This window comes from Anser anser (genome assembly GCF_964211835.1).
Source record: "Anser anser genome assembly, chromosome: 2".
Lineage (NCBI taxonomy): Eukaryota > Metazoa > Chordata > Aves > Anseriformes > Anatidae > Anser > Anser anser.
In genome coordinates, this window is record NC_139721.1 from 73,166,956 (window position 1) to 73,191,832 (window position 24,877).

Below are 24,877 nucleotides of genomic sequence, written 5' to 3' on the forward strand. Positions count from 1 at the left end.
GTCACTCCAGCTCTCTGTCATGATAGTGGTGAGGTTCACGTCTAGCTCCTGCAATTCATAGCTCGGAATATTAAGTTAAAAAAAGAGCTGACAGCGTTAATTGAATCATCAGTAAGTTCATGTGGAAGTACTCTGTTAATGAGTCTGTCTGAGGGGCAAGCAGTCCTTTGTCCTGTGGTCTGTGATGGGGGGACGTGACCTCAAGCACAGGGGTGCTGGGAATAGCGAGGTCCTGAGTTGGAGAGCTCTTGGCTCAGAAACCTGCCTTCTGCTGGTGCCTGTGCTTGGTGACCTCAAATCTTTCTGTCTGTCTTGGTTTCTTTGTTTGAAAACGGAATTGTTATAGGGCTCCTTTGGGAAAGCTCTCCAAGAAGGGAAGTAACCTGTGTAAGAGTGGGCATAGTTTTGGCTGTTTATCTCGATGGGTGAAGCTGTAGAGCACCAGATCACACGTTAACCAAGAACAATTTTGTGTGTCCTTGGGCTGTCAGTAGCAGCTGCTTAGGTGGAAAACCTGAGAAGAGTTTTTTTCTTGGCTTTCAGACCCTTTTGCTTCATAGTAATCCACAACAAGGTTCTCTGGACTATGCATCTACATTAGTGTAGTCGCTATCCCTTGACGAGCTTTCTGTAGTGCTTAGCCTAAATTATTTTAACACATGGGTATGATCATCCCGTCAAAACGGTTTTTCAGAAGTCATGTTTCTTATCTACTTCTTCACCACTTTAGATCTCTTACTTACCTCTGACTTTTGAGAGGGAATAGTCAATTCTCTGGGCACTTTGCCCGTGCCATTTATAACTGATGAGATGTTATCTGTTCTCTTCTCCCTTAGTTGTCTTTTCTCTTTTTCTCCAAGCTGAAAGATCCATGTGTTGATTTCTGCTTTAGGAATTCCTCTCCCTTGTACTTTTTCTAATTCTATTTTACTCTTTTAGTGTCATAACAGCCCACAGTTTTCAAGAAGTGGGTGTGCCCTGGGTTTAATGGCTTGTCATGATTTTGCTTTGCTTGCAGCAATTCCTTAATTCTTAATGCTGTATTTCCATGTGAGTTAGTCTGCCTTCTTTTGAACATCAAGTTGATGCTTTCAAACAAAACTTAAGACTCCTGATAGTTATTGCAATGATAATCAAGGACAGGGTTATTTTTCTTTTTCTACATTGGCTTGAATTTATGGAAATTAAATCAGAGTTGTGCTTTCAGATGCCTGTTTGTTCCACTGTGCTTTGCATGAAGTTCCAGCTCTGGTGTCTGAATACTTCATGTTGCCAACAACTTCATATCACCTTTTTGTTTGTCATCTTTTAGATTGTGTATCCATTGAGAAGAATGGCAACAGGGATGACTCCTGAGCCAACTCCTGTGGAAAAAAACTCGCTGTGTTTTCCCACCTCTTATTTCTTATCCTTCAGCAGGCAGTTAAGGTGGGGAACCACTCCTGCAAACTACAGCAGCTCAGGTTCTTTTGAGAGTCCTTGGTTCAGAAATCTGTCTGAATGTCTTTGTCCTTACAGTATCACAAAAGTTGGGTAGGTTTGAGTCATAATTCCTGCAAAAGCTGTACTGACTCTTCCTCGTACCATCACATTTATTCGTGTCTATTTTATCTTCTTTTAACTAGCTCTTTTGATATAGAAGTCATTTCCTGATTCTTTTCCAGTTCCCTGGATTTAGTTTGAAGTCTGTTCTGAAAACTGATCTGAACATACCATCTTCCATGCTGTGTCCAAATCAATTGAGGTATGACAGGGTTTAAATAGCAATTAATAGCTTGGCAATTTGATGTTTTCGTTCAGAGAACTTGGCTGAATTCTTTCCATTCTAGTAACTTCTGTCTTTTAACACTTTGCCTAAAATGTCTTCTATCAGCAGTTGCTTAGTTTATGGTGTCTGGTAAGCTTTTGGAGATTGACTTACTGATTTTGTTTTTATATTTTCTTTTTTTAATGAGCAAGTGTAATAAAACAAAAATGGTCCTTAGGAGATGTAGGTTCCTTGTATTTTCTTACTGTCAAGGAGCCTTTAAGACTCATGCAGGTAAGGTGAGTTTTGGAGTGAGAGGAAGAAAATGTTTGATTTACTGTGGTTTGCATTAAAACAGAGAGCGGATTCCACTCCAGTCTGGTCTTATATCCAAGTCCACTCTGAACATTTGTCTGAAGCTAAACATAAACATGAAACTGATCTTTCCTATCCTGACTTTTGGGGCTTATGTCTTAGGTTAGGAGGAGTGCCTTTTGCAGCATCAGTACATCCTGTGTTTCACATCTGAACTTCAGTGTCCCGCTTCAGTGTTGCCTCTTCTCAGGTTACTGGGACACCGAGTTAACGTCTTCAAGTACACTTGGCAGAACAGAGGCGCGGGGACGTACTTCTTGGTTAGAAAACAGAATGGAAGTTCTGCAGGAAAAAGAGGAGTAAAAAAACTTTCACAGATGAGCAAGTCTGCGGCAAGCCTCCCACCAGCAAAGGAAGCGACCTGGGAAGCTCTGGTGCGTCTCTAGCAATGTTCCCAAGCGCATGCCGAAATGCTGCTTTCTTGTCCGCTGTGAGAACTTGTTTATGAAACCTAATATTGCCCTGTGAAACACAACACTTTGCTTCTTAATACTACAGCTCAACGGTGTTCAATGAGGTGGACAGGGTGCTTTGTGTATCAGCTGTTTCAGGCGTCTTAAAGTCTAAATGCAGCACTTCCTTTGCTGACGCTTGGAAAAGTCACCTGTGCGTGGGGCGGGGGGGAAGAAACCTCGGTGTCATAGCAGATGCATCCTCCGAAAAATAAATAAAACCGCTGAGTCATTCATTTGTCCTTTTCCTTCCATCCTGCTGGCCAATCCTAATACCCGTCTATTTCATGCAGGAGGGAGAAGGCAGACAATACTGTCTTTTATTACTCATACCCCGCAGGACACTATCTTCTTCAGAAAATACGGGTGGCGTCTGTCTGTCTCCACTGCATGGGAAAGATTAACAACAATTAAGGTCAACAATTAAGGTTGTGAAAACCTTCGAATAACTGCAACATCTGCTCCTATACTAGGAAAAATAAAATAAAGCTGGAGTTGTAATTGCTAGCAGAGGACTTGCTCATATCTGTTTTGTAACTGCGGGCTTGTGAAATTCGTGCTGTTAACCACTCCCTTGCCAGCCCCATGTGGGTGACCTGCCACCTGCCCAAGCAGTGCTCGGCCCGAGAGCTGTGTGCTGAAGATGATCATGGTGCCAGCAGCAGGACGTGCATGTCCAGTCAGGGGCATGGCACAAACCCACTGCCATGCATGGGTGGCTCGCAGCGCGGCCTTGGTTGTAGTGGGCCCTTTGCCTCAGTGCTGCAGCAGGCCCCGCGGCCTTTTCTGTCCTTTTTGGTGTCAAATAAAGCTGGTTTTCCTCAACTGCTGTTGGATCTTAACTGGTTTAGCTCTTGTTGTGAGATGGGGGGGGGGGGGGGGTAATCTGCTGCATCTTGACTGACTGTTATTTCCATAAGCTCCTGAAGCGTGACGGCAAGGGAGCACCTGCGTGTGTTCCAGCCCCATGTTTCTACAAGGGGTTGCTGAGGCAGCACTACGAATAACTGCCTTCTAATGCCTGTGGACCCTTTGCTAATGTTTTGCGGGAAAAACTTACAAATTAAAGAGATTCAAATCACAGAGAATGTCCTGAACTTCACTCAGAAACATTCATTCAAATTAAGCCATTTTGGTGTAAAGAAATATCCTCCTGTGATTACTAACAAGTAGGAATCCCATTCTGACTTCATTTCGCCTGACCGTGCTGGGTGATCTGTTAACTTCGCTGATCGTTTCCTCTGCAGCTGTGTTGTACCTTTCTTCCAGAGAATGAAGGCTTTAGTGATGCCCAAGTGCCGGGTTAGGAGCCTAGTCCTTCTTGGCATGCGTGATCTCTGCTCAGGGAAGGGTTTGTGTTCTCACTTGGCACAAAAGTGAAGCAATTCTTCTCTTTCCAAGGCATTTTAAAAACAAACAAAATCTCTCAAGGCATTCAACCTTAACAGGCTTAACCTGCTAGACAGATGTCTGTATCAAAAGATTGTGAGGGATCTATCATCAAAGTCTGATAGAAAGCAGTCATGATTTTCTATTTCTCAGACCACGGGAGAAGTTCAGGTGTGTTGTTTTTTTTATCTTGGTTTGCTTAGTACTTCTACTTCTCCATCTGTTGTCAGTGGTTTTCTACTACCCTACACTTCTTTAGCTGCAAGATGTTTTCTGGCCAGTACTGCTGCTTGCAATCATGGGAAAAATGATAGCCTTGTTATTCTTGCCACTAACCTCACCATTCTGAGTAGTCACACTGCAATTTACCAAAATGCTGTATTGGGCAACTTGCTGTTACACAGAGGGTTGCACTTCAGCAGGAACAGAGTACGATGGTATGACTGTAGTTTAGGAGACAGCACCAGGGTGGTTTACAACTGGAAGCTTCTCCGGGAACCACGGCATCTCCTGCACCATGGAAAAAAGCACTTCATCCCTGTGGAGTAGCCTTCTCAGCTCTGGCTCTTGAGAGGCATCTGCCTTCAATAAACTTCTGCTACTCTTGTGTTCTGGGGTAGAAAAGGTTTTTTTTTTGGTTGGTTGTTTTTTTTGTTTGTTTTGCTTAATGAAGAGCTTAGAGTTCTCATGAAAATGCTGTTGCCTTATTTTAAGCTATTGACTTATACGACTTCATGGACTAGAAGAGACATGTAGGCAAAGATGTTGTAGAAAACAGATGTATGATGGCTTCGAAGCCATAGCAGAATTGGCTGAAGACCAGCAGAGCCATAAAAAGAGTGCCAGGTGTTGGTAGCAAATTCTGTGATACTGCTGCCCATGTGAAGGGGAAAAGCATATTACAAGCTAGGGATCTCTGTGAGATCTGTAAGTATCAGAATTTTTGGTGAAGGGAACATTTGTCCTCTTCCAATGAGGGAAAGCAACGTGAAAACCTGTGGTAAAGATTTGTTGAAATCAGAGAGTTGCATGAGGCCATCTCATTAAAACTGAGTTTTAATAAAGTAGTACTGGTGATTAGTGAGGCTGAAATGAAAGTAGAGGCTTTTCTGATGCATCTGTCAAATCTGATTTTATTAATGAGTGAATGCCTCTATAGATCAAAATACAAAAGAAGAGAAAAGCAACATTTTTAAATAGCTTTTTCATCAATTAACAATAGCAATTGGAAATTTACTACTTGAAACTCAGGCTTTTTCCAGAGAGCTCATCTTTGCTGCCTCAAACAGTATAGGAAATTCAAGAGTACTGAGCTATATATTGCATATATATAAGGTAGAGCATTCACAATGCTGAGTTCTGCCATGTCAGCTGAAGGAATTCTCTTTTGTATTCCATGTTGCTGCTAAGCTCATCATGTACTTAGAGTTCAAATGTGTGTGTAATATATGTATTTACACATGTATATATGTGCGCATACATTGAAATTAAGCCTTAAAAGCTGCTGGAAGAAGCTGAAGCTGTGTCAGGATCAGCTTCTGCAGAACACAGACTAAGCTGCGATGCCTTGGAATGGGTTTGTCATTATAGTCAGTCTTGTTAAGGTGCTGAGAGTTTGGAGTTGCAGTGCTGTGCACCCGGGGAGGGATTCCTCTGGCTGATTTTGAGTGTACAGGTTGTAGATGTTTATATCCGAGCCAGTTTTCTAACTTCCTTTTGTAGTCAGTGGAGAGAAGTAGGCACTCCAGATATGCACATCACAGAATCATTTAGGTCGGAAGGGACCACCTGAAGTCATCGAGAGAGAGCGGGGGTTTGGACTAAGATCTCTTCTAGATAGCTAGCCTGGAGTAAGATAAATTGCATGTAGGCAATGCTCATTTCTCTCTGCTGAGCGATGTGACAGTGCAGGGGTTTGTTTCCTTTCTACCCTGTTTCCATAGGGCACATGCCTTTTTTTCTCCTATCCTGTAGTAGAGTTGTGGTCAGTTCTGGACACAGCACAGCCATAGATTTGTTTCAGTAGACAATGTACAGCAGTCTCTGAAACGATGTTGTGCGTGGGGATGCTTATGCGCTGTCTTCCCGCTCCTTTCTACTGCTGCCAGTATCAGTTGGACAGCCTCAGGAGTGGGAGAATGCAGATTGGACCTGGTGGGTTCCAGGCTTGGAGTAGAAGTGTTTTGTGGGTTAAAATACATTGGTACGTAGGATGAGATGTTACAGAAGGCATTTTGGCTACACCTGGAGCCTACACCCTCTGAGAACAAACGTTCCCCTTCAGCAGCTTTGTAGTCTGAAGGTTAACTAGGGATGTTTCTAGTTTAACCTGTATCTAGTTAACCTTCAGTGCTGGTGACGTTCACCGTTTCATGCCTCTGTTAAATAGTCTTATAAGGCCTGAAACAACAGATTTCCTTTACGGCACCCTGAAAGAACAGGGAAGTAGCTCTTAATGTAGGTGGCTTGGCAAAATATTCTAGTCAAGTCAAGTATTTGGCCTGCTACCCAGCCTTCGATATGTAATCTTTGGGTGCTGCCAAAATACCATTCTAATTAAGTTGACATAGTCTATAAAGCCTGGGTGGTATTACTTCAGTTTTCTTTCCTGTGCTTTCCAACACTGCATTTTGAAATGGTTGATGGAAGCTGTGACACTTAGAACCTCACCAGAGTCTTCATTAAGCTGGGATTTCAGTCACCTTGTGACCTTCAGGATCAAAGGAAGGAATATTCTCTTTCTTCTTCTCTCTGCAGGTGCAGGCTCATAGCAATAAATAAATGTACACGAATGCACATGGAACATGTGATCAGTTGGCCAGACTTCAGCTTTCCACTGCACATTAACACATTAACTCTTCTACAAAATATTAACCTATTCTGTAAGTTTATTTTCTGTTTTGTGTATGCTTAGGTGGAAAAGCTATGCCCTGTTTGTCCCAGAGAGAGATTTTTGCAAGTAGGCCAACATACTTGCTTTTAAAATGTCAGTTGAAACTGTTTTTCAAGGGCTGAAAAGCTTAAGGGGGTAAGAAAGATTTCTGCATTTCTTATCTCCATTTTATTTATTTATTTTTAAAAGAGAAATTCCCAGTCTGTGTCCAAGAATAGAGCGTCAGTAACTCTTTAGTTGTGTCCTCAAAGGCAGTTACGTGGTACAACCCTGACTGTTTGCTGTGAAGTGCCAGTCACCCATAGATTTGGAGCTTGCATGTTGCATAATACCAGCAAATGCATCCGAGATTACAAAATGGTCTCTCTGCTATAATAAGATTGTTCTGATTTGTTAGTGAGGCAGTGTTAAAATACACATGAGGTAACTATGACATCAGTATCTTAAAACTGCAAGTACTTTTTGCAGCTGAGTATGCTCTGGCACTGCTAGTGCTTCATTGCACTCATTCACTCCAGTGCAGCCTCCCAGTTGTGTACTCCAAGCTGAATTGGCACAATTTCTATGTTCCAATCAGTCCGTGATGTATGTATTGCTTTTGTTTGGGTTATCTTTTGCATTTCTTGCACTCTTTAATAAGGCTGCATCTTGTGATTGTCTCGGGAGCAGCATTGTATTTGCTGCTTGCTGCAGTTGCCTCCTTCTGCTCTTTGCAACGAGAAGATGGGCTGGCTGTCATCTGGCTTGCTTGGGGTTGCTGTAGTCTAGGACTCAGTTATGTTGTTGAGTTACTCATGGCTTTAATGAGTTATCACTTACCAGCTCTACTATGGTAACTCCTACCCTGATATGACTGAGAAATAAAACGTTTCCTTGTTTATTGCTATTACTTACTATTATTACTTACTCCTTTGCTGCATTTCAGCTGACTTGTGGACTCTTTATCTTAATTGTTTGAACACTTGAATTCTTTAGAATAAACCATATTTGGGAATATGTAACCCTAAAATCCTTTGGAGACGGAATTAATGTGCTGTTGATATTGGGGAATGCATCTTTTCTTACAAGCGTGCAATTTTTTTGCAGACACTAAGCAGAAAGTCTTTGTTTTGAGTGTTCTAACCTTGTGAGCAAGGAGTATACTGAGAATAATCTGTGCACTTAAGTGTACCTCTTGTGGTATCTCTGAGATACCATTTTTGTGAGTAGTGTGCTGTTTGAATTGAAATGTCTAAACTTGCCCTCCAGCTTCAGCTGTTTATATGGTATTAGACAATGTAAATAAACTAGTGCTTACTCACTAACATATATTACAGATAACTGTAAAGGCCTCAGTTAGTTGGTTTGCTTTAAAAATATGAACGTTACTGTCTAAATAAAAGCTTTTGATAATCCTAATCAATAACTCTTAAGGAAAAGAAAAAAAAATCTACAGAGAGAACACCAACCAACGCATGAATATTTACTGGTTGTGTTTACTGTTGGTTGGTAATAAGCCCTGTAAATTATCAAAATGAAGAACCCCTTTAATGTCCTTGTTCTGAAATGATGCTTCTCAAACTCTGTTAAATCCAGGAAAAGTGTTTTGACCTACCTGAGAACTTTGGAGGGCAGGAAAGGCTGAAGGAGGAATGTGGATGGCTTTGATTGATACTTGCCTGCTGCTTTCTGTGTGCAACTGCGGGTTTTTGTTTTGAGGTCTGTCTTATAGTCAAACATGCTGCAGCCAGTCCTGTGTTACAAAAATGGCCAAATTCTGTGAGAAGCTTTACTGAGACTGATATGTAAATCTCATCGAGAAGGAAACTTCCTTGTAAAAAAGCATCGAGGCAGAGGAAAGCAAGCTGTAAATAACAGTGGATCTTGGGTGAAACAGGCTTAAAATGCTTGAAAAACTGATCAGTTGGTCATGTGATAAAAGACTGCTTTTTGTTCTTTTCCTTTATTTTGCATCAGTCAGAAGGGGAGGAAAAGGTCTGGAAGATTCTTCCACAGAATCAAGGAATGTTGTAAAGAAATGAGGAAACAGAAGTAGAGAAATGTGCTTTAGATTACTGCTCTGTGAATTTGAGAGTCCCTTTTGCCATATATTTTTGGGTCTAGAAAGATGCCAATTCTGTTTCATAGAATCATAGAATATCCTGAGTTGGAAGGGAGCCACGTGGATCATCAAGTATGCATTATATACATTTCAACTATTCACTTTCCTAGCTTTTGTTGTCAGGAGGCTCCAAAGGTTACAGGAGTGGGAAGCATCCTATCCTCTTGTCGGCTTGGTAAGGGGAAGTTGAGTAAATTGGGTGCAGCATTTCAGCATAATTCTTAGCGATATGTGTGTTGATTTAAACTACGTTTTCCACCAGAATCTGTAGTGGTATGACTTTCTTCAACAGAAGCTATATATGTCTCATGCATGCCGATGCACTTGTTCTTTTTGTATAGGAATTAGGTAGTAAAATGTCTTGTCTATATAGTTTAGTTTCTGGGTTGGGGTCCTAGAGCCACTGGTTTTCAAATCCCATTTCCTGGGCAGGGGAAAGGACCATTCACAACAGTGGAAAGTTCAAAGCAGAGAGGCTTAGTATGTTGGATCCAAAAAAACAACACTTTGGAAGTGTGCAAGAAAAGAAGACTTTTGTCTTGTGTACCGACTTGAGTCAGTAACCACAGGGGGAAAGTAATTGCCTTCAAGAAGATGCAACTTTATATTTTGTTTGGAGACTTACCCAAATGTTTATCTTCTGTGAGATGCTTGGAAAGCAGTAATTCTCACAGACGTGCAGTAGGAAAGGTTTGCCAGCTCCTAATGGCAGTAAACAAAGAAAATGAAAGTTCACGGGTTGCCTAGGCCAGAGTGATAGTTTGCTGCCACTAGAAAGGAGTGATTTTTTTTCCCTTCCTTTCCTGCACATGCTCTCCAGCCATTTGCTTTGTGCCAGCTGAGCTGCTTGTCAAATCTAAGTTTAATGCACTTAACAGAAAAATAACCCAGCAAAACAAATGAGTTAATTAACACAACAGAAAAAATACTTTTTTTTTTTTCCCAAGCTGAACTCATTAAGGACCATACATGGTGCAAAATGGGGAGAAGAAGGGAGTGCCAGAAAGTTTCTCGGAGGAAGTGGAGGAAGAAAGCAGAGCAAGGGATGATGAAGAGTGGGATGCCTGTCCTGTTCTTGGCAGCAACAAGCTATTAAATCATCCTAACTGTTGTATAACTTCACTATGAGTCTTCAGGTTGAATAATAAAAGCCTAAAATAACAGAAGGAAATCATTATTCAGACCATTTCCCAAAATTACAAAATTTTGGATTCCGTAGTATGAGGAGTGTGACTAGGCTTAAAAAAAAAAAGGGGGGGGAGCAGGAAAACGACAACATGAAGGGCAGAGTCAGTAGTGTATGGGTAATCTTTTTGGTTCTGTGGAAGAGAAGGTAGTGAGAAAGTGTATATGCAAAATTAGAGACCATTAGTCACTGCATTTTCAGCTGAAGTTGTCCTTGGGCAGCCTTGTTATGCATCCCTTGTCCCAGTCATGCATCTATGGACCTGCCCTGCTTCTGCATATGGCTTGCTGATGGGATTGTGTACTGTATAGTTCTTCAGTTTCTGTCTAATTAACATTTCATTTAGACTTGGATGCAGTCTGTTTAGTTGTCAAAGTTCCTGCTTCAAAGCTATAGATTTAACTATTAAGAGGTAGAACAGGATTTTGAGTGATCAAGGGAGATGGTAAAACTGCAGTTTCATAAATATTTCATAACTTCATTACCAGTTTGGTTTTTAAGCTGGAATACATTCTTCAGGGACAGGGAGAAAAATCCTTGCTTAAATGGGTAAGGTGCAAAGTAACTATTTCTCTCCCAGCATGTTTTTTCCTTAATGTCAGCAAAGCTGCCCTGACAGGAGGTGAACAGGAATTCACATGCTATGAGTCTTGAGGAGCCTTTTCAGAATTTTAGGCAGCTTCAGGAAACCAAAAAATGCTGAACTGCGTATATTTTATTTAATTTTATTTGGCAAGACTCAGTGGGATGGCATCAGTTCTTCTGTGCTTCTTCTGAAGTATGTATCTGTTTTGGCTTTCAAAAGCCTGAATTGCTCTTGCCAAGATTCTTCACTTTCTGGCAAAATTACAATGGCAAATGGCTTCCTTTACAAGGTGTAATATTTAGACTAACAGCTTTGCAATTAAGAATGGCAAAGAGAATTATATTCCCTTTTTTATAAGACCAGATTTTTTAGTATGGAATCGTGGGAGTGTTTGGACTTAACTGAAGTGCTTTTGATTGATGATTTATATTTTGAACAGTGCTTTTCATTTTAGTGCGCAACACTCACTTGAAATTTTAACTAGAACAATGCATTGTTTTCAAAGATATAGTCAAAGTATTACTCCAGCTAGGCAGTTGCTCTATGTCATAGACTTGCAAATGCATTTTGGGTGCATATGTATAATAAAATGTGTGCGCACATGCCAACTTCTGCAAGAGAAGTGGGAAGAAATTAAGAAATCTGGAAGTATTCTTAACTGCTATCTGCTACTAATCTCAGTAGACTATCAGATGTCAACAATAATGTCATTGAATCCTTTGCAGTTGGAGAGTGATGGCATTTGGGAGTATTTGGGGAGGTATTTTTGGAGCGTCAGGCAAGTGAACTTGTTTGAAGGGAAGTTGCACAAGTATAGGTTTTCAGTGTGGGAAAATCAGAGACAGGGTGCAGGGAAGGACTTTCAGAGCTGGGGAGAGAAGCGAGCACGTCGTAGGAGTGAGTAAAATGGGGAAATGGAAACTAGTTTTGAGAAATCTGTTCAGATGCTATTGGGGTTGTCCATGGAAACAAACATAAAAGGTGTGAGTCGGGGGAAGACTTTTGTCTGTTTGTCAGGCAATATACTTCATGGATCTATGATGTATCCAAGTGCCTGCCAGGGCCACACTGTGCTTTACTTGTGCAGGAGGTTACCAATATTAGTTTGAGGTCAGAGGCTTCTGGGTGTATTTGTTTGCCAGCCTGCACTAAGGAAACTTTGAGTCCTGCTTGACCATCACCAGGGGGGTTCCTCAGCCTTGTAAACTGACACAGTCTGTACCAATACCACCGCTAAAAGAGGGGATATCACTTGGAGATCCTTATACATGCTGACTGTTAAAGCTATGTTGAAATGTGTTGGCATAGCACAAATGGCTTGTGCTGTGTGGCACGGGCAGCAGGGGAAGATGGTGGCACTTCCTTTCCGGCCTGCAGAGCCGTGGCTGGGATGCCTGTTGGTGAGGAGCTGTGTGGATCACCCCCTTGCTTGGAGAAGCACATCTGGGTCCTGGAGTTTACATGCCGCTGGGGGCACTCTTAGCCTTTCGCTTTGTCAACTGCAGAATATTTGCTGGCATGCCTCAGGCTGCTGTCATTCAAATCCTGTTTCCATTGCAACTACAGCGATAGGAGTGGTCACATAAGGAAGAGTAAGAGTGCCAGTCCTTACATCCTGTGTTGGTGTTGGGGCTTGTTAGATGCCTCCATCTTATATCTCCAAAGCATAGCTTTGGGTAGGTCTGCAGAGAAGACAAAAAGCTTTCCAAAACACCATGAAGCAATGGGGACCCTGGGAGCAGGGGGAGGGCAGTCGAGGTCTTGTAGTTTGCTCTTCGTGTGGGCCAACAAGGCAGGGTCTCTGTTCCCTGGCTCTTAAGATGTTGAATTATAAGTTGACCCAGACACTTTTGAAGGTGACTTAGAGATGAATATCGTATGAATTCTGCATTAAGATTTTGTTCTAACTGACTATAAAACCACGGCTTTGGTCTCCACTGGAAATGCTGCAGTGTGGAGAAAAGTGAGGTGATGACACAGTGTCTGAGAGACTAAAAGACATGTAACTGAGAGAAAGACTTTTAACCTTTATGTTAAACCTGAGATCTTGCAGAAAGGTCTTCAGTTAGGTGAAAATTTAAGGCAGTATTGAAGCTTTTTTTTCCCCCTCCCTCTTCTTCAGTAGTTCAGTTAAGGAAAGCAGAACATTACAGAAGAAAAATACTAAAATACCCAGCCTTTGAAAGGGAATAGTATCCAGCACATTTGTTAAGCTATGTTTCATAAAAGAAAGGAACTTCGAGTTTTCAAGCACTCTGGAGCTTGTCTTGCAACTCCATCAGGTTAAAATCTTTTTTTTCTTATCCTTCTCCTGTTCCTAACTAATCTGCAAGTGAATGTTGTTTGTTTTTTTTTTTTTAATTGTTGTTATTGTTTGCTTTTTGAATTGTTTTTCTTCTGACTTTAAAGACTTTGACAGATGGCACATGTAGAACCTGGAAAACTTCCTGAATTGGCAGAGTGACCGTACCATCTTCCTGCCATCTTCCTATTGCTGTAGCTGTAGGTGCGTAGGCTGTGTACACTTCCAGAGTGCAATGTGAGATACCATTTCCTTTGCTGAGAATATGCAAGGAGCAAGTGATAATCCAAAAGCATACCTGGTGACAGGCTTAATTTCTAGTTAATAGATAACTTAATCTACTGGTTAGGTGGGTAATTTGAACGTGAATAGAAACAACTCATTCAGACCAGCATTAATCTCCAGGATGCATACTTGCAATGTTTTCCTTGCTAAATGAATATCAATCTTTGTTTAGATTATGTGAGTTGGTTTAACACTTTTGAGAGACTGAGACGTCAAAGCTGTGCCTCACAATAGACTATTCTTTAGACTAGAGAATATCATACCAAAAGCGAATCTCCTTATGACCTTTGAAATTTGGTTTATCATGGCTATTCTTTGTTCAGGGACACTCTGTCCAAGGAAGACCTCTTAAGCCAGTGAAAGCATGTGAACTCACTTGGTTTTGAGCGTGCCCAAACTGTCCGTGTTGATGCTGCATGACTTGTTCTAGCCAGTGAATGGGCCGAGTTTTGTAACAGTAATTGACTGCGTAGCTTATTTTCCATTTACAAGCCTTTGTAATTTCCTTCTCCCATCTAACGCATCTAAAGGGCAGTAAATTGGCACTTGAATATATTTTTTATTTGTGCTGTTTAACTTGCATGGAAAGAATATGTAAGTCTGTACACAAGCTAAAAATCATGTAAAGACAATAGGAAAGAAAAAGTTGACTTCTTTATCGTCATTTTTATCAGCTGAACATATGAATTGGTATAGAGTTCTGTCCCTATAAAATATATTGCTCATTGAAGTTGTGGTACAATAGAGCCTTAGATCTCAAAGGTGAGCAAAGGCTTTTTTTGTATTATTAAGGAAGGACTATTTGATAAACTGCTTTTAGACAGACAAAAGAGATGTGATCTTAAATCAACGTTAATGTATGACTGACTAGGAATGATATCATCTAAAGATTATTGCTTTCCTCTGTTTCTGTGGTGTTAACAAGTGAATACTGAAGAATGTAGCAGTGAAGCAAATAGGTCTTGATAAATTATGCGGTCTTGACTTCAACTATTGTTTGAGGTAATTGATGATCTTCCACTGCTGTAATGGGGCTGTAGCATATACTGCAGCATGCCCTAGAGTAGACAAATTGGTCTGGTATTGTTTAGGAGCATATTTAATCTCTCTTGTTGTAAGTGAATCAGTAGCTTTTGCTGAAACACTAAGATAAAGACCAGCATTTCAATATTCAGTCCTAAATAACTTACAGTTAAATTCACAACAGTCCTGCCTTTTCCTATTCTCTAGATACTCAAATAATCAATAAACTTAAAATTGTTGCAATTCAAGGTTGAAATATTTTCCCATATCCCTTTAGGTAAACTTTCTTTAATCTTTGTGGGTTTACAGACAAATACACTTCTGTATTCTTGTTGCACTGTACCAACTTCAGAACACCTAATCCAGTGGTTTTCCTAATTTCACTGTAGATGCACTTAGAGAAAAGTGTAATCCTCCAAAGTGAAAGGATGTTTTTCATCAGCCAAGATAAAAAGGATTTTCTTGAATCTCTGCTTGGTTTTCCCAGAACCTACTGGGGGAATGAGTCAAATCTTGCACTGAAAATGAAATCTTCAATTCCTGTTTAAGAACTGGCTGCACACTTTAGGTCTGGGTTAGGAGCTAGATGGCTGTACACCACTGTTTGTTTATAGACTTACACGATGAAAGATCCTAGCAAGAATACAAGTTGGGCCTCATGCCTACAGTTACATGTTTGAGGTGATCTTTTTTTTTTTTTTTCCTGAAATGTGAATCTAATAAGATTTTAGTCTTAATCTTAAGTAAATGCTAGGACAAAGTATCTAGAATAAACAACTTGATTTATGCGTATTGGATTAAATTGATTTTCAAATTTGCTGTTGCCAAACACTGTTTCCTCTCAAGGCAATAGGCTATGAATTGACCACAGAAAGTTACTGCCTCAGGAAAACCGCAGAGCACAGTAACTTCTTCCTAGAAAGAAGCTCCCAGAAATTTGTCTGCCTTTCTCATAGGCAGGAAGGTACCGTATCTCAGCTAAATGTATCCTGGAACTAGATGGAGTAAAGCTTCCTAGATAAGGGCATGGTTTCCTTGGGCCATAGGCTGCAACTCCTCTTGGAAGAGTTTTCCCAATATATCTTTTGTTTATGACTTCTCAGTCACATAAATCTTCCAGAGATCTTTGGTTTGGTAACAGCTCATGCCTACTGGAGAGCAGTAAACTCAGTCTGTTGTTCTGAATACATAATTGATATTTATAGCAATGAACAAGACAAGAGCTTGCTTGTGGTAGAAATAAAAGTTCTGTATCTGCTTTGCAGTCTTCTCTCCTATCCCTGCCCACCCCATCTGCTAAGATGTGAAGTCACTTGTCTTATATTGCAGGGATGTCTCCAGCGGAATGCAACTGGTTGGGAGAAACGTTCAGAGTAGCAAATAATGCTTTACATATGTGCTTTTGTTTAGCTTTGTCTCCTTTCTTGACATGCAGTGGCCTTATTTTATTTTAATACTGTCACTTTTATTTCTTCATTTTTTTTTTATTTCTTTAGCCTTGTGTGCCTTTACGTTACGTTTGTGGTAGAATTCAAACTGTATCTGATAGCAGAAACGGTGCTTAAGAAACACTTCTCACCTTGCAAATTTGCTGCTAATAATCACGCACAGGAGGAAATTCAAGACTTGAATGCAGATTTGCATAGAAAACCCCAACAGAGGTACTAGGTGAGAATAAAGACATGAGAGAAAAGACAGTCTGGAGAGGGTAAAGGGGAGAATTTGTATAACTATATGTAGAAGGCTAATGCTGCATAAGTGGTTATCGCCTTAACTACCAGATTTCAGCATTTTCTTTCTACAGCTGAGAGCGTAGCGTTGGTTGGCAAGAGCCAGTCTTTGAGTGGCTTGGGTCTATGTGATGAGTAGCTTTCTCTGTTGCTTGGATCATGGAAACAGAGGAGGAGCCATCCAGCCTGAGAATAGTTGTGTTGGGCTCTTGAATGAAATATTAAGTTGAATCTGCTTTCTAGGCTACAAACAGCAAGCTTGCAGATTTGCTACTGCAAGTTGATGCAAATCCTTGTCACCTCATCTTGCTCTTCTCGGTCTTCCCCCTCCAACTGTTTTCAATAATAAGTTGATGTAATGTTTTCAGTATGGTTTCTGACAGTTTGTTTGTACTCTGCAGGTCCTGTGAAGCAGTAGATGTGATTTGAAGAAAATTTGAAGGAACAAATGGCTTTAGCTGGCTGCCCAGACTCCTTTTTACATCTTCCTTATCGGATAGTAAGTTATGAAACTGCATGTTCATGTCAGCTTGTAGCATCATATCACTATGTGCCAGTGATTGATTGTGCATTCAGACTTTTCATCAAACTGCTAATAAGCTGTCTGGCAATTCTCTGGGTTTTGCTAAGATTTGGTAACAGAGCCTCTGTTACCATTCTGTATTCAAGACCTGCTGCTGAAAAAAATTGGGTCACTAATACGTGATACTTGGGTCACTGGTTAAAATTTGATACCTCTCCTCAAAGTAGCTGGTTCATATCTGGGAGAAAGTACCTGTGTGCAGCTCCCTTCCACACCCAGCCCCCCAAAAAGGCAAGTTACAGTACCAGTGAAATGCCTTGCACCAAAAAGGATTGGTTTGCTGAATGCTATGTTTGTAGGAACAAAGGCAGAGATTTTTACACTTGGTTAGATCCTATGTTTGTCTAGTCATTATGCTGTATCTAAGCAGCCAATATGGCATATTACAACGAGTATTTTAAAAAACCTCAACTCAAAGGTGCTAGGCAAATATGCATACAGAAGTTCTCATGTATTTTTTTGTTTTATTTTTTTTTTCTAGACAGTTGTGGTTGGCGTAATACATGCTTTGTATTTTTTATGGAACTGCATATCTGTTTTTTCAGGCATGACCTGTTTTTTGCCCTTTTTTTCTCTTGTTTTCACACAGTGCTTACTACCCTAAGGATTCAGTTATGATTTCAGGCCCTGCAGATACACAAATGATTAAACAGAGTACCTCATGACATAGAAACCTTTTTCTTTGTCCCTAGAGAAATATTACTACTAATAATTACTACAGTTATGCTGCATATCTGAAAAAAAAAAAAGAACAAAACAAAACTTCTACAAGATACCGATCCATTTCATGGTAGGCCACCTTATACTTTTTTCCCCCAATAGGAAGCTTCAAATTCGTTAACTAATTAGTAACTATTAGTTACTAATTATACTAATGTTAGTATAGGCTGAGTTGTCAGTTGCACGTACCTCAAGCCTTTTCCTGATAGCAGGAGCAACATAACAGTCCCATTATAACTTTGTGAGTACAAAAGCAGTTATAAAAACAGAATGGAATTCAAGACATGGGATGTTCTGAGATTCTTTTATTGTAATGTATCTGTAATTTTTAAGAGCATACGTGAATAGATGTGCTTGGACTTTATAATCTTGATGCACCATGAAATTATGCTTCCAGTTCATCTAGAGCATCATCTGAATCATGATGCTAGGCTGAGGGAGAGAAGAGCTAGGTAAGAGAAATCGGACACTGTAGGCAGTAGTTTTTGAGCTGCAAATTCTTTACTGGATGCTAAGTTTTCTCATGAAAATGTCTTCAAGTGCCCCTGTTCAACAGCCAAGAGGTACATCAAAGGGTTGCTGCAGTTTGATATGTGAGCAGAAAGAATGTGAATTTACCTTGCTTTTCTAAAACCTATGGATAATCTGCTGTAGTCTAGGGCAGTCTACAGACTGGAAGTCTCAAAGCAATATGGGTTACTTAAGATGGTGGGGAAAGTGACTTCTATTAACTAATATTTTTAGTCATAGCTTACTGTGCATTATAACTATCCTAAGTGCTTGTAACAGGTTTAAAGATGAGCTTTGGAAGCCCATTCACAACTACTGTGCTTTCTGTCAGAAGTTAAGTTCACATTAAAAAAAAAAAAGAAAAAGAAAAAACCCTGAACATCTGTTTTTCCACCCCTACTAAATCTGACTTAGAAGCTTTCATCAACTTGTCTTTCAAATTTGGCTACAGTGCCGGTATTGTGTTGGTAAGGGGCTGAAAGAAGGTTAAACTAAATATGCTCTAGATTAGAGTGTGAAGAAGTATTCTATTTTTTTACAGTACATTTTCTGACTTAATATGAATGGAAGGCTATGCTGAACACTCCTCCGAAGTCCCTAAGGTTGGGATCTTAATGCTGCAACTTCGGTGTTTAGAATAAATTGACACATTTGAGTTTGGGATTACATTCAAAACAGACAGCAAGAGAAATGAGAGCCTGCCTAAGTGAATATGCACTACAGAATATCCTTTAGGATGGCCTGTTGCCAAGCTACCCTTACCCTTCTTATTTCTATTTTGGGGGAGACAGGAAGGGTATACATCCCTGACTTTTGTATTGGGCTCTTCATTTGCAGTGTTTGCTGCTTTTAGAAGCTTTTGGTTGTTGTTTAAGAGCAGCTTTTTTTAGTTTTCTTAGGAGTTAGCACATAAACCAGTCACACTGTGTGCATTCTCCTAGAAACAATCTCTAGCTTTGTGGAAAAAATCAATACTACCTTTTAGTGGCTTTCAGGAGCCCTTTCCAAATTCTCTAACTCTTCAATAAAAATCCGGCAGTGAGAATTGGCAGTGTTTGTCTTATGTTCCTGGAAATTCAGAACATAGTCCCAGAATTTCTCAGAAAAAATGGGATGATTTACTGTGTTTCCGTTCTTTTGCAATCTGTAGTCACAACAGTATTTATGTGCAGTGACTTGAACTCTTAGGGAAGATTTAGTTCTTTAACCCTTTGATGCACGAATTGCACAAGTTTCAGTGGCATAAATAAAGTGGTATTTTTTCTTTCTAAAGACAAAATTCTGGGCATGCAGGGATGAGGTGTTCTGTTCATCTTCTGTTTTCTCCCTTCTGTTTATTTTCTCATAACCAAGATGCTGGAAAAATCTGTATGTATAGTTAAGCTCAATAGAGTTTGTTTTCAGAGCTGAATTCTTAGTAGAGAAAAGAGTTGTTCAGATCAAACGTATCATCTAGCTTTGCATAAAATGTACTACAAGCACTTGGTCGCAACATAGGGAGCAATGGAAATTGCTTTTTCTCCCACATGTAGAGCCTCATGGATTTCAGGATTGATGGTAGTCCTGTTGTCCAGATAATACAGCAGAATACTGCATATCATACTTGAGAAGCTTTATCCCCTTCAAGATCGAGGAAATAAATACTTAGACTCTGATTGATTAATTCTATTAAGTAGTGTAATAAGAGCCTCCTCCTTAATGCTGTTAGATTTGTGGATGTGAAGGAAATGTTTTGCTGTGAATACACCAGAAATGGTCACACTTCTTTGCCTTGAGCTGGGGGGAAAATTAGGTACAAGTTCTCAGGTTTTAATATGGTAGTTTTGATCCTTGTCTTCCATAAAATCATACACTAAATTAAAAAGCATTTTTTACATGTTTAGGGGTTGTTTTTTTTTTTGATTAGGTGTTTGGAGAGGTTTTCTGTTTTAGCAGAAAAAATTGAAGATGTTTATATCTATACTTCAGAGTTACCTTGGTAGATGCCCGAAACCTCATTCCTATGTAACTTCATCTCGGCTCTGCCACTTTGGGATAGAATAGTCTGATACTCAGTATCAGTGTAGGTCCACAAGCTGTTCTTCCTGTTTGTGTGAAAAAAATACCTTCAGTCCTTCATCACAAAGCATGAAAAATCAGTTGCAGAATTTGTCCACAAATCACGAAAACCTATGTGGGAAGGGCTGTTAAGACATAAGCTTTTGCCCACATAGTCTGCCTGACATGGTTTGGAAAAACCTTCATTCACTTAGTTACAAGTGCCTATCGAGAGTATGGAGATATATTTTTTTCTTATGATTTTTAAGATTAAAAATAAACGTTTGCTTCACTTACTCTCTTTAGGCTTAAATGTATAAGAATCCTGACTGTATAGAATTTGGCCTGCAATTTGGGTTTTTCGTGCCAACAGGGCAATATGGAATGACAAGAGTGAACAAACAGGCTTTCAAAGTCCTTGGGCATAGCTGAGTGAAAAAACACCAGCGGCATTATTGAATTGCGTCATTCTTCTACATATTGTATGAAGAAATGAAGCTGAAATGTTGCTACTGCCAATGCAGAAAGTCATTGGATTTCTGAAATATGGTGTCAGTCAACAGATACTTTGTTGACGATGCTCTTGTTTTTAACAGTTTACATGTTGTATGTGGTGTGTAGGGTTGACGGACTGCAGCAGACGTAAAGTATAAAGCAGTGAGAACATTAGAGAATGTTTTAACAAGACGTGTTGCCTCCAATATGAAGTTATGAAATCTGTCTCTCCAAGTGCAGATTGCAAATGTCTTTTACAGATAGAGTTGAAGCTACTTAGTAGTTTTTGCAGAAGAGCAACTGGAGCTGGATTTCTGGCCTTGGTCTTTTTTTTTTTCTTTTTTTCTTTTTTCTGTGTGTGGAAAGATCTGTTAAAAGAATTGTCCCAAAAGCAGTTGTTTTCACTGACAAGGAAGTTCAAGTAGTCTGGTACATACCATTTAAAGATGCCACTTGCCCACGTAATCACATGTGATCGGAAGATTGTATATGAAGCAAAAGAAAGAAATTTGTATCTCTTACAAGGCTTTTATACAACTGATTAGTTTTCTTTCTTAAACACCCATCAATTATTTTGTTTTACAATTTCAATTTAAAAATCTGTACTTAGCTGTTTGTAATTCTACTTTTGTATTCTAACTTACACAGAAGCTGGTTAGCAAAATGTAGAGACTTTTTTGAAGACGAATGTGATCAAGGAATTTCATCTGGCTAGATACATATTTCTTCATGATTTTCAACCCACCAAAAAAGATTCAAATCATTCTAATGGTCAAGCTTCTAATGGTCATTCACTATTTACATTACTACTAACAGCAGTGAGGAAACAGTCTAGGTATTGCAAATCAGGTGAAGAAATTACAAGTAAAGAAGCTTAGTTTTACCTCTTCTTGTTAGTGGTTTATGCTTGTACGCTAGACTAATCTATCTTTTTAATCTTGTTATTATCATTTTATATGAGCAGTCTCTTAGATTTGTCTCTTAAATTCAGCTCTACTGTTTATATATGTTTAAACCTGCAGAATTTACTGCTTTTCTCAGGAGTCTCTTGGTCAGGCTCCTGGTGAAGTAAGGCAGGTTTGATGCACATTCACAACTGACGACAGAGTTGAAAAATGTGCCTGCTTTATGCCATTCTGTTTTTTTCATTCAAATGCGTTCAATTCACCTGTGTTTTCTTTATTTTTAGTAAGTCTGATAACTACGCTCAAAAATTGACTAAGTAACTTACAGGGAAACCTAATGGAATTTATTCAGGCTCTTCGCAAGACTACTTGGCAAGAAAATTTCCCAGCACTTGAATGACAAGAAAATCATCAGTTGTTGTCAGCATGGATTCACCAAGGGGAAGTCACGCTTAACCAACACGATAAATTTATATGATAAAATGACTGGGCTGGTAGTTAAGGGGAGAGCAGTGAATATTGTTTACCAAGACTCTAATAAAGCTTTCAACACTCTGTCCTGGAAGATAGTCATGTTGAATTTGTTGTTGTATGAGCTGGGTAAGCACACAATGAGGTGAAATGAATGAAAACTGTCTGAAAGGTTGTTTACAGAGGGGTAGTGAAGCCTAGTTGGAGGACAGCGGCAAGCAGAGTACCCTGGGGGTCAATACTAGGTCAAATCCTGTTCAGTGTCTTCACTAATGATCTGGTCTGTGGGGCAAAGCATATCCTAAGCAAGTTTCCTCACACAGAACTTGAGAAGTGGCTGACTCACAGAGGGTCATGCTGCCATCCAGAGGGACCTGGACAGGCTGGAGAATTGGGCTGACAAGAACCTCATGAAGTTCAGCAAAGAGAAGGGCAAAGCCTTGCACCTGGGGAGGAACAACCCCAGGTTATCGGGATGTGCTGGGTACCACCCACCTGGGAAGCAAATTTGCAGAAAAAGGCCTGGGGGTCCTGGTGGGCACCAAGTTGAACGTGATCCAGCAGCGTGCCCTTGCTGCTAAGCAGGCTAACAGTATCCTGACCTGCATTAGGCAAAGTGTTGCCAGCAGGTTGAGGGAGGTGATCCCCTGCTTCTGCTCAGCACTGCTGAGGCCACACCTGGAGTGCTATGTGCAGTTCTGGCCCCCCGGTATGAGAAAGACATTGACATACTGGAGAGAGTCCAAGGAAGGACAATGAAAATGATGAAGAGACTCTGGAACATCTCCTGTGAGGAAAGGCTGAGAGAGCTGGGACCGGCCAGCCTGGAGAAGGCTCAGGGTGGACACCTTGTCAATGGACATAAATAGCCAGAGGGAGGCTGCAATGAAGACAGAGCCAGGCACTTTCTGTGGTGCCGAGAGGCAGTGGACACAAATGGAAATGCAGGAGGCTCCATCTCAATATCAGGAAGTAGTGTGGGCAACTAAGCACTAACAGAAGTTGCCTAGAGAGGTTGTGGAGTGTCCAACCTTGGTGCTATTCAAAAGCCTCCTGGACATGGTCCTGGGCAAGCTGCTGCAGGTGTCCCTGCTTGACCAGGGGTTTGGAATATGATGAACTCCAGAAGCCCCTTCTGACCTCAGCCATTCCATGAAAATCAGTAGCAGTGAATCTCTTTAAGTTCTGACTTGTGTGCAGCTTATAAGATGCCACTTCTGGATTCTCTAAACACCCATGTTGGTTTAAAAAAAAAACAAAAACATTTTGTGGTGTTTTCTCACAAAACTTCATGAAACAACTCTGAAATAATGTTAGCCATCAGTTTATCTGACTGTTGTACCAAACTAAATCCTGTATGTTTGTCTCCTATGAATGGTATCTTTCCCCCAAAAGTAAATATTTAACAAGCTGTTTACCAGCTAGTTATTTTGGATAGCTACAAGTGTTTTCATGTTAGTTACATCTCTCAACATGCAAGAGATTAGTTGATGTACTAATCCTAAGATGGCTTCATACTTCATAAATCTGTGTAAAAGTAGGGGAACGGAAGTATTTAAAATTGGCCTTGCTGAAGTCAACTGGAGTTGCTTTAGTGATTGTTGGGGAGGGTTGTTTTTAATGAACCTTCATTCTACAGATGTTCTGTACTCCACTTATGAGGAAATAATAACTGCTGGAGAAGATTTTTTTTGTTATTTTTTTAAGAGGAATATCAAATTGCTGTGCATTTGGAGCTGTCACTTTTCAAGAAAATGCTGTGGCTCAGATAATTCTTTGTGTTGCTGTCCATGCCAATTGGCTCTGACAGGCCTTTTTTGTCCTTGGTAAAGAACAGATATAATGTTGTGTTATGCTTAAGTATTTCTAAGAAATATATCTAGATACAGACCTCACTAAAAGTTATACTCAATAGATTTTTCTTGCCTTACACATTCTAAAGGGAGACTGTGTGATCAAAGGAAGGATATTATTTCGTAAGCACTTATGCCATTATTTTTTCAAGCTAAAAAAAATAAATTAAAACACCACCAACAAGCAAACAAACCCCTAGTCCTGCATGAGGTTGTTTGTGTGACGAACTTTGAGAGCAGAATTTTTCTATTTCTAGAACAAAACTGTGAGTGAAGTTTCCCAATGTTATTGTTGATGTGATGCCTTTTGGCAGAGACCACTTTGATTCTGTACTTGCGGACCATCTAGCTGTACTGCTGCAGCTGAGTCCTGAACTTAAGCTGCTGATTCAAACGAGAAGGGATAGCCTAAACTCACCCTGGCTTCAGTAGTGGGTGTGCCACGTTGTAAAGTTAGGGGTTGATTTATCATGTCTAACCAAGCACTAGCTATGACTGAAGAGGATCTTAACCTGCTTGCTTTGGATCCTGATTTTTTTTTTCAGGTTCTAGTATAATGCAGTGTGAAATACTCTTTTTAAAGTTATCTCTGTGCCTGCAAAACTCTGCCATTTAGCAGGTGTCTTCTGTTTCTAGCATTGCAGGTGTGTTCCTGTCACGAAATGGAGCTAGGGTCTTATTCATGTTCTTGAAGAATTGGCTTTGCTTTTTCAGAATGGAATTTTACCAAATTGATCAGCTTTCGGGAGCCTTTCATGTAGAAAAGGCCCAAGTATTGGTATTATTGGCCTTTCATGCTAGATAGTATTGATATTTTAATCTGAGGCCTTACAATACAATGTTCTCTTTCTTCTCCTGAAAGAACACAAGCGTCCAGCAAAGCTCTCAGGCGCTATTTTAAGATAGCTTTGGCTTGTGTACTACTGGTAAGACCAGCGTGCATGCTTGAAATTCTAGCCTCTATAATGAAAAGACAAGCCCTCGGAAACAGCCCGTGGTTTTGGAGCATGCTTGTCCTTTGCAAACCGAATGTTAAACAATGACTTAAGACTCTACTACACACTGGCTGTAGCTCTTGATGTCTTACACGTTGGCTCAATTTTTTGACATAATTTTGGCAAGTAGGGGGAACCTGGCAATCCTTCATGCTAGAGGCCTAAGCTCTAATAAAGCGCTTTAGTTATTAGCACAAGTAAATAGTTGTCCATTTGTGCTTCATTAATGCATGTTAGTC

General features: G+C 40.1%; 1 protein-coding gene across 4 annotated transcripts in view; it reads left to right on the plus strand.

Annotated features, from left to right (window-relative positions):
• GRB10 (growth factor receptor bound protein 10) overlaps positions 1–24,877 on the plus strand; it is a 150,604-nt gene that overhangs the window by 22,374 nt on the left and 103,353 nt on the right. For all 4 annotated transcript variants that reach the window (XM_083822355.1, XM_083822354.1, XM_083822357.1 and 1 more), the window contains one exon: positions 16,471–16,568. In XM_083822355.1, coding sequence (XP_083678481.1) covers positions 16,518–16,568 — 51 coding nt within the window. In that variant the 5' untranslated portion in view covers positions 16,471–16,517. The remainder of the gene's footprint in view (positions 1–16,470; positions 16,569–24,877) is intronic.